This window comes from Poecilia latipinna, unplaced genomic scaffold (assembly GCF_001443285.1).
Source record: "Poecilia latipinna isolate Pla-1442-1.1 unplaced genomic scaffold, P_latipinna-1.0 Scaffold1417, whole genome shotgun sequence".
NCBI lineage: Eukaryota > Metazoa > Chordata > Actinopteri > Cyprinodontiformes > Poeciliidae > Poecilia > Poecilia latipinna.
In genome coordinates this window covers 1-9,461 of record NW_015114033.1, presented here as the reverse complement: position 1 = coordinate 9,461, position 9,461 = coordinate 1, and the positions used below count along the sequence as shown (strand labels likewise).

Sequence of the window (9,461 nt, the reverse complement as noted above, 5' to 3'; positions counted from 1 at the left end):
ATATATATATATATCTATCTATATATATCTCTCTCTCTATATATATATATATATATATATATATATATATATATATATATATATATATATATATATAAATAATATTTATCTTTTTAGCTTTAGGAGTTTATGTATGCCAGAAGGTTTAATATCTAAGTGCTTAGTGACTTGAACAAATCACATTTTCTCTAAAAATGGTAGTGCACTAAAGACAAGTGAAAAACAGCAGAGAAGCACCAGAGACAAACTTTGCAGAACCTTCAGAAAGCATGTATAAATATTGATCAAGACCACCTTAAAACATTACCAAAAAGTCTTGCTCCTCTGAAGTAAAATGTATAGAAATAAAGGGTGACTTGGGAATTGTATACTGTATGTACAAATAGTAATAACAGGGCAAACAGCACCACACACTGGAGAAAACAAATGTTTGCAGTTGTTTTTTCCCCTAAATTTTTACAATACATTTATTTTATTCTTATTAGTTATTAGTGGCATTGAGTGAGACACATGATGAATCACAGGTAGGGGCCAACTCAATTCTAAGGCCAGCTTAGAAAACAAACAAACAAACAAAAAGAAAAATGGTGTTAAGCGCATGTTTAAAGAAAGGAGATCACCCAACCCTGCCTTTGTTGCATTAGATAAACCCATCCCAGAAAATGCAGAATCAACTGGCAGAAAACTTACGTGATGATGCAAAACTGTCAAATTTTTCAAAGATTGTTTGGCACACAGATGTGTTTTTTTCAGTGCCAGCCACCAGTTGTTGAATCTGAAAGAAGTTGTATGTTTTGAACATCTGGAGGACAGAAGTCAGTGATGAACACAGAGTGACCGTCCATGTCCACTTACATTGACGAGAGTTTCTCTAATATGCTGGGATTCTTTAAAAAACTGGTCACTGTTAAAAGAAAATACAGAGATTGTAGATGCAATATACAAACATTTTTAGGCAGCCTTTTTGTAATCAAAGTACTTGATTTAAGTTTATAGTTCATAGATTCACCTGTCACTTCTCTCTTTTGCTTTTTTCCTGTCCTCTTCAAACTTGTCAAGCAAGCCTGAGGTTCTCGTTTTGTCCTTCATGTCGCCAAACAGAAGAGGTTTAGAGGTATATCTGTTTAAAATTGTTGGGTCACTTCCCTGAAAACAAAAAAACAAAAACATCATATGTGATTATCAGTCAGAGTATAATTAATCGTAATGTGCTTCACTAAAGAAACTGAGTCATTGCAATAAATTTACTTCTTTTAATAACATACTAATTTATGGAGGATAGAGACTTACCTCCTGTGAACTTTGCTGGGAGTTTCTGGATGACAGACTCATTTCCTGAGACATTCCCTGGGAATGTTCATGCCAAAACTGTGAGCCAAAGAAAACCTGGGAATCTGTCAAACCAGGATATCCATTGGAGGCCGCATTTCTGCTCATTAATTAGTCGCCATCATGCAGTGTGTTGAAGGAAAACAATAAATTACAAATTAACTTAAAAAAAAAACTATTTGTAAATAAAAGTATATAATACAAAATAACAATGTATTTATCTACATTAGTAGCCAAGAAACAATATTTAAAAAATATAGCTAATTACCTGGTCCCAGCTGGTATGTTCAACATTTCCTTGATGTTCCTCAAATAACTCATGTCTGGTTTCCTGCTTGAAAGGTCAACAAGTTAGTTCAAGATTTAAAAAAAAGAAAGAAAAAAATTAGCTTAAACATGCTAACTCGCTATTTCAGTCAAACAGAGAAGGCTTTAGCTAAAGAATGGTACAGATTACAAAAGTAAAGTATGAAATCTAAACTGTACGTGACATAACTACACTAATATAAAAAATAATCAACTCACAGGTCCCTTGGACTCGTCCCCGGGGACTTATTTGCAAATAGCTTAAAAAACCATTTGGTTTTTTTAAGCTGTTTTAAATTTCCCGCCGTTTAAACCTTCAGTGCGAGGCGAGGTTGCGTTTACTGACCGTCGAAAAGAAAGCTTACACTTATAAAAAATAAATGAGAAAATAACCGTTTTGGATTGGTATTTGTTTACTGTTCACTTAGCAATCATGCTCCTATTAATACCTTTTTGGAATATTTACTCTTATGAAAAACAATACGGACTTAGTTTGAATTTAGAGACAAGAGATCTTTTGTAGATATTTTTTCTAAGCCAGTGAAGCCTTATATCATGTGCCTGTTGGAAGCAGCTGGAATAATCAAAGAATTACAGATTCATCAGAATCTGCTCTAAATATAAAATATATTATTATTATTGTTATTATTATTATTATTATTATTATTATTATTATTATTATTATTATTATTATTGTTGTTATTATTATTATTATCAAAATTAGCACAAATAAAACACAATATGTGTTTATTTTTTTACATGATGGCACTTTAACGTTTCAGTTTAATAATATAATGATGCTGGCTTTCACTAATTTACTGCTGCCCCAGCTATATCAGCAGTTTATGATATGAAAAGATACACAAATTTTGTTGACTTGAATTGCACCTTTGGTTATGCTGCTGCACATAACAATTAACCTGTTAACAAGACCTGTAGAGATTTTACCTATTTTTGTGAATATTACAAATATTTTATTTTGTCTGTATTTGAGAGTTATTGTTATTTTTAGGGTTACACAATGTTAGATAATCTTGCACTGACAAAAAAAATTCAATATTGTTATGATAATAGTTGCCCTCCTATTTTCATTTTTCCTCTCCATCTGTGCCTCTATCACTCTGTGATCTTCAACACTGTGGGCAACGCCAGGTGTGAGTAGTATATACTCTGCCATAACACCATCCAATAGGCAAAAATACCCTGAACACACCATCGTTACCTTTCAACATGGTAAAGGTACCATCATGCTAAGGGAGGGCCTATCTTGAAAAAGAGACATAAGCTGGTAAGAACTAATGAGAAAATTAAACTAAGCAAGAAAGGAAGGAAGAAACCTAGTTGCAAGTTGCAAAAGACCTGAAGGTATGTGAAGGTTTAACTTAAACAACTCTGTGTAAAAGTACAATGGAAACATTTATATATTGATCTGTGTGGTATTTTGGTTCAGTCAATGCGCAGACCTTAATATATATGCACGTTTATTACATTTTATTTAAAGTGGGGCCGAGGAAATCGTATTTAAGAGAAATAAGCTCTTTCAGGGGTAGATAAATGTTGAGCTCCACCAAGAAGAAGCAGTCGGTGACGTGTGGACTTTATTTTGAAAATCGCTCCCGGAAGTCAGCCTGCCAAATTTTTTTAAAACGAGTATCTCCGAGTCGTAGGATTATCTGTCTGAGACAGTCACAGAGGTGGATCCATGACAAATCCACCAACAAATACCAGTGACTGTGTGGTAACAGCCCTGCTGCAGACCAGCTCTGCGGGTTTTTAACCCATACAGGTGAGTTTGGTCAGGCCGAAGCCTTCCGTCGTCTGGCTGGTGAGTTTAACTTTCTTACGTTTCAGCACGCAGCAGTCGATTCTGCCTCTGTAATTCAAACTGATTAGATAAAACTAATTCAAGTGGATTTTTAGATGTTCTTATGTATCACTGGTTTAGATGTTTCAGTTCTGTCTGCTCGTACCTTTTGTTTTTTATTTCACATTACGGCAGGTGCTAGCTAGCACCTGGTACATCAGCCCATTGACGCTAACCTGCTGCTCCTCTGTTTACATTGTTTCTGTGCACAACGACGTGCCTGGTAGAGATGCAGATGCAATCAAGACAAACGCAGCTTATGTTTACTGTAGCCCTGCAACATGCATACCTTTTTTTATTTATAAAAGTGGCTAGTTTAAACAAGTTCGAACAATCATAATATGAATCATATCTCACTCATTGAAACTCCACCACTCATAAGAAAGTAAAACAATAACAACAACAACAACAAAAAAAAACGCACAAAAATATAAGAAGAAAAAAAAAGCATTTTACAACAGTTGTGCTGTTATAAAATTTAAATAAGAGTTTGCTGACCAAAAAAGGCAAATTTCTCTTTCTTGCATCGGTGATTGAAATGTCAAGCACTGAACAAGCTGACTTCTTTTTAATTAAAATTGACCTATTATTTTTAGAGTTTCTAAATGTATCAGTTTTAATAGTTCCTTGATTGTAAAATTAGAGAAAGTTTGGGCTAAGAAATAAAATCCGAGGACCAAGATAGGTGGATATATGTTGAAAATGAAATGCATTAATTTGTCTTTGTTTTATTTAAAAAAAATATTTGTATGAACATTTGAACTTTTTCTCCAGTTATTTTGAGGAAGAGCAGTTTAGTTATATCATAAACAGAAATCAAATGCAAGATATAAAACATTAATAATAGCATCTCTTTATTTATTCATCTCTTATATATATATATATATATATATATATATATATAAAAGTTTCACTCTGCAGCTTTAACAAAGTAATTTAGCTTTAAAGCTAAACTACTTTGAGGCAAGGTAAGATCTGTTTGGTGCCCAAAAGAAGCCGTCTTTATGTGTCACCTTATTTATTTCCACAGGAGGGTTTATGAGTAAAGGTGTGTCTGGCTTTGTAACATTGATTCATGTCTAAATTAAATCTGTTTCATCTTCAAGGGTTCAAGTATGGGTTTGTCATTCCTTTTGGTCTTGGCTGCCTCTGTGATCCTGATCAGACCAGAGACGCCCGTAACGAAGGTACAGAACGGATGTTAATCTGTTCTTGCTGTGTGCAGTTCAGGTTGTGCGGCTTTATTAATCCGAGCCCGGTTCTGTGCTCACAGGCCCTACATCATAACTCTGTGGAGTGCTGTGGAGAGAAGCAGAAAGTGAACAACTCGTGCTCAAATGACACTCACTGTGAACCAGGTAATGTGGGAGTGTTCATACTTTTCCACATTCCATCACATCACAACCACAATCTTCAATTAGCTTTTTTTTTTTTTTTCTTGGGCTTGTATGTGACCAAGTTGTGAATAATTGTGAACTGGAAGGAGAAAAATACCTTCTTTTTTTTCAAAATAAAATAAGAGTGTGACGTGTAGTTTGTATTCAACACCTCATGTTTATAATTTGTTAAATCACCTTTCATTGTTGTTACATACGCAGGTCTTTTGGATTATTACTCTACCAGCTTTACACATCTAAAACTGACATTCTTTGTAGGATAGCTCAAGTTCATCAGATCTTTGAGTCTGCAGATTCTCAGTTACACCTAGGTCTGGACTTTGAAATACTCACTGCTTATCTTCTGCAGGTTGCTTCTATCGTTTGCTGGAGAACAGCAACGTCGTCTGCATATTCTGTGACGCTGCAGCTGTGGATTTGGAGAATGTAACCGTTTGCACATACAGTACGAGCTTTTTAATTCTTAGTGTTTCGAGTGAGTTTTAGTAGATGTATATTTACATATATATATAATTTGACCTTTGTTCTTCTAGACTACACATTGGAACGTAAAAACCACACAACAGTAACAACTGTCATTCCTAAAATTGGTAAGAAAGGTAGACTAAAACCCGTCTCCCAGGTTCTGAGTTCTGGCAGCATTGTAAGTGGGGGTTGTTTCCTGTTTTTGTGCAGGAGGCCCAGGCGTGGCGGCCTCCGTTCTTCTGGGAACGCTGTTGATCAGTATGTTCCTTATTCTCACTGTTGCCTCCTTTTTCTACCTCAAACGCTCCAACCGGCTGCCTGGTTTCTTCTACCGGCGAAACAAAGGCGAGTACGAGTCTCCTCAGAGGAAAAACTCTTATGAGTTGGCTCTTAGTATTTTTTTTATTTTTTTATCTTATCTTATCTTTTTTATCTTTTGTTTATATTTACAGCCTTTATATTTCAACCAAGTGAGACGGTAATTTTTTAATTTGTTTTTCCTTCCAAACATTTTAATTTAACATTAGAAATCATAAAGAAGCTCATGGCTTTTTTTGTTTTTATCCCTTACAGGCAGTTATGATCCCTTCAGGTAAGACGACTATGTCTGTAAAATACCTGTTTTAAGGTCTTGCTCAACAGGTTTTACTGTTGTGTAGTTATTAGGCAATGCCTAAAATATTTGGCATTGCTACAGATGTTTTGCAGCTGTTGAAATGTTTTCTTTTCATTAAGGTTGTGTCAATTCCTGCAGGAATCCTTCAGATCATGTAGCTTTAACTCATGTCAGAGTTCAGTCGTTAAAATCATCAGATTGCTCATGCAGAGCCTCACAAAGGTTTTTATACACCTTGGAGGTTTTCACATTACACTTGCAACTTTGCAGCGTATTCTCTGTAATGGGTCAACAAAAATACACTTCACTTTGGATAGCTATCTTTCAGAAAATACGGTAGCTCCCTTCTAAAAGTCTTGCAACTTTAGATTGTCATTACTCCAATATGTTTGCTTCAAGTGATTAAATGTTATCTCCTCAGGCTTTCCCTGGGTTCCGTAGGTCAGTGCAAATACAATATATCTGTTTAAATCAGTTGTGCTCAAGCTGGCCGACAACTTTTAAATGCTTCGATTCAGAACTCCTAAAGTCAGCACAAAGTCTTCGGATTTCAGAGCACATTTAATTAAACGCATCGTTTTCCGTCTGCAGGGAGGAAAGAGAGATATGTGAGGAGGGAGCGGCCCTCAACGCGAAACATCACCACCATCCCCACCTCGGCTGCCACTCAGGTGCATAATGTGTAGGAGGAGTGATGGGTTTGGTGCAGGTAGGGAGAAAAGCTCAGGAAGGACCTGAAGGAAGACCAGCTGACTCTAGGAATGTTGGCCAAATTTAACTACTGCTGCTGCTCCTGCCTTCGTATCACTAAGGCTGACACTGTTTTGTGTTTTTAACAATAACCTGTCACACTGATACTCTGAATTCACTGGAAAATCACTTCTTTTTTTTTTTTCACCTTTTTCTTCCGGTGAAAATCTTTAGAATGACTTCAGTTTTTAGTTGACACACTGTCTCCCCAATTTTATTGGTTTATCCCTGCTTCCCGATTCTTTTCCAGATCACTATAATAAATTAAGTGCCAAGAATAGAGAGGGGCATTGTAGACCCTTTTTCAGAGTAGGCTAGTTGTGTTTGAAATGCTTGAAATAGTTGAAAATTAGCTGCTTAAACCAGAGAAAAAGCCTTTCTATGTGTGCAACACTGGTTTTAAAATAAGCTGTTTTTAATCTGCTGCTTCTGAATCTGAGCTCAGCAGCTGCATCTAAATAACTCGCCATATAATAGTTAAATTTTTCCTCTAAAAGACTTCGGCAGCTGTGATTTTTGTGGAGCAAACTGACTGTTTAACATTCAATTATTATTTTTTGTTTTTCATTTTTCTACTGAACCTGCTTGTTTTTGCTTATGTTCTGGCTTTGTGCACTGATGTTTACTGCTTATGTTAAACCACTATTGGTCTTCTGGTGGGCCACGATTCATCTAGGAGAATTCCCCGAGGCACTGTATGGATCAATATTTCTATCTTTTAATTTTTGTAATTTGCGTTGTTGACATTGTATTTATTTTTGTAACCAACTGAGGTGCATGAACTGCATTCCACTGGCTTTCATAACCATAATATTTATAAGGATATTTATTAAAGAAATCATTGTATCAAATTAAACAACTGAATTTGTTCCGCAAAGTTCGGCTTAGACCCAAACTTATATTTTTAAAACGTAATCTTTGCGAGTCTATGTGCACTTTAAGGTACTGAGCTCATGATGAAAATGTGCTTTTTAACAGAAAAACTCCAAGTATCTTACCAAGTATAGCTGTTTTCTTGTTGTTGATGGGTTTTTTTTTTTTCTCAAGGAAGCAGCACTATTTTTTCCACCATGAACTCTATTTGCCTAATATTTAATTTGCCAAATGTCAGAAGGAAATGGCGTGATTACATTACTGTGATGACTGCCATTATGAGCTTTAAACACAGCTGAGGAGCTTTTGATGATGATTTTGATTTTCGGATAGTATCCAGTGGCCTTTACTGTATCTCTAATCCTCATCCAAGTCTCTTCTGTTTTATTTTGACAACCCTATGGCAGTTGTGTGCTTTACTATTTCAAGTCACACAATTGCAGTCGTCATTCCTTAGCTATTCATCTTTTTTGCTACTTATGGTATTTGTTGTACAGTAAAACAAAAAGCTTGATATGTGCATATATTGTTTTTATACAAATGGAGTGTTTTTGTAATGTACTTTCTTTTGTTTTTGTGCCATAATAAAAGTTCGGAAGATGTATAATTTGCAAAAATAAAGCACCTTTCTCTTACCAAAAGGCTGTATTTTATTTTTTAGAGCTAAATCCGAAGGTTACCTGATGTACATGCATAGAAAATGAGTTAATTATTAATGTTTGCATCCAATTGGAAATCTTAATTGTTGTGAATCTAACTTGGGTATTCTGCAGGTGTAAAACGACCTGATAAATGCATTGTATTAGGATTTCAAGATGTTATATTAAAAGGGAGAACACCCAGAACGTGACTTGTAAACCCTGGTTATTGTGCATCGACTTGCATGAAATCTTATTTAGTCAAAAGACAGTTATTGTTTGCCTTTTTTTTATATAATTTGATGCACATTTGAAATCCACTGGAGAACTGGCTCTTCACCTTGTTTTTCACACCAGCAAAAATAAAATAATAGTGTACCTTCTTAAAACTACCACTCAAAAAAAATCATTTTTAGAGACTCGGCATCATTGTTAAATTGTAAGTAATTACTGTTATCAATTATTTGAAAAAGTAAAATGTCACACCTCTGGTGAGCATGAAAGCTACACGTGACAAGGACACGTTACTCTATTTATACCAGCGGAGTGGACATGTGGGATATATGCAAGGACAGATGGACATCATAGTTGAAATGTCCAGCAGGAAAACATTGAGAGCTCTTTCACACTGGATGACTTGTCGGTCTGCAGCAGGTAGGATCTTCTGTGCTGCTTAACACATCAATTAGTTTATAAAGAACATCGCATGTTTTAAGATTAATGTAAAACAGAGTGACCTTGCTGCGAGAGCTGAATAGGTTTGTTTATATGGATCTTAAGCGTATTTGTCCCACAGATAAAGCTCCCCGAGTTGTTAAACATGAAGAACATAACATTTAAGATATAAACCGCAGGATATTTTCTTTTTTAAAATTTGAATATGTGTAGTAATTTCTTTTGCCCATATCTTTTTTGTTAAGCTGATCTGTTGGACCCCTGCTCTCTTTGCCCCCCCTCCCACTCACCTCCCCTTCCAGATCATGTAGCTTGTTTTCTAAGAGTGGAGCTCTTAGTGTATTTTGGGATTTTACATGTGACTGCATTGCTGTTGCGTTGGTTTGCTGCTTTAAGTTACTATTAAGAGTCAAACAGGTCATGTTTGCTAGTTTCCAACATGGCAGGTAATAAAAACCAAATGCTCCTGTAAGTCCTGTATAAATGTGTTCAGTCGAGCCAAAATAACTTTGAAAACTACAACCCTACCCTGATACCTGTTAGCCAAT

General features: G+C 35.5%; 2 protein-coding genes across 3 annotated transcripts in view; one reads left to right on the top strand and one right to left on the bottom strand.

The window, feature by feature from the left end:
- Positions 1-1,922, bottom strand: part of ccdc36 (coiled-coil domain containing 36) — a 6,757-nt gene extending 4,835 nt beyond the window's left edge. The window contains exons 1-6 of the mRNA XM_015056912.1: positions 1,855-1,922; positions 1,598-1,660; positions 1,291-1,429; positions 1,010-1,146; positions 856-904; positions 691-775 (exon numbers count right to left, since the gene is read on the bottom strand). Of these exons, the coding sequence (XP_014912398.1) occupies positions 691-775; positions 856-904; positions 1,010-1,146; positions 1,291-1,429; positions 1,598-1,650 (463 nt within the window). The 5' untranslated portion in view covers positions 1,651-1,660; positions 1,855-1,922. The remainder of the gene's footprint in view (positions 1-690; positions 776-855; positions 905-1,009; positions 1,147-1,290; positions 1,430-1,597; positions 1,661-1,854) is intronic.
- A 1,308-nt stretch (positions 1,923-3,230) lies between these two features.
- cunh1orf159 (chromosome unknown C1orf159 homolog) lies at positions 3,231-8,241 on the top strand. 2 transcript variants are annotated; one of them, XM_015056926.1, is made up of 9 exons: positions 3,231-3,460; positions 4,606-4,686; positions 4,773-4,857; positions 5,246-5,341; positions 5,430-5,486; positions 5,572-5,706; positions 5,814-5,839; positions 5,935-5,953; positions 6,569-8,241. In XM_015056926.1, exons 2-9 carry the CDS (start codon positions 4,615-4,617, stop codon positions 6,661-6,663), a joined length of 585 nt encoding a protein of 194 aa, XP_014912412.1. In that variant the 5' UTR covers positions 3,231-3,460; positions 4,606-4,614; the 3' UTR covers positions 6,664-8,241. The 2 variants fall into 2 exon arrangements, with proteins under 2 accessions (XP_014912412.1, XP_014912411.1); XM_015056925.1 differs by having other exon boundaries at positions 3,232-3,421.
- Positions 8,242-9,461: the final 1,220 nt, after the last annotated feature.

Excerpts from the sequence above, each read along its gene's own strand:
- cunh1orf159 (XM_015056926.1), top strand. The coding sequence starts at position 4,615 with ATGGGTTTGTCATTCCTTTTGGTCTTGGCTGCCTCTGTGATCCTGATC. Across the intron at positions 5,342-5,429 it reads TGTAACCGTTTGCACATACA|ACTACACATTGGAACGTAAA; the intron begins GTACGAGCTTTT and ends TTGTTCTTCTAG. Across the intron at positions 5,487-5,571 it reads AACTGTCATTCCTAAAATTG|GAGGCCCAGGCGTGGCGGCC; the intron begins GTAAGAAAGGTA and ends GTTTTTGTGCAG.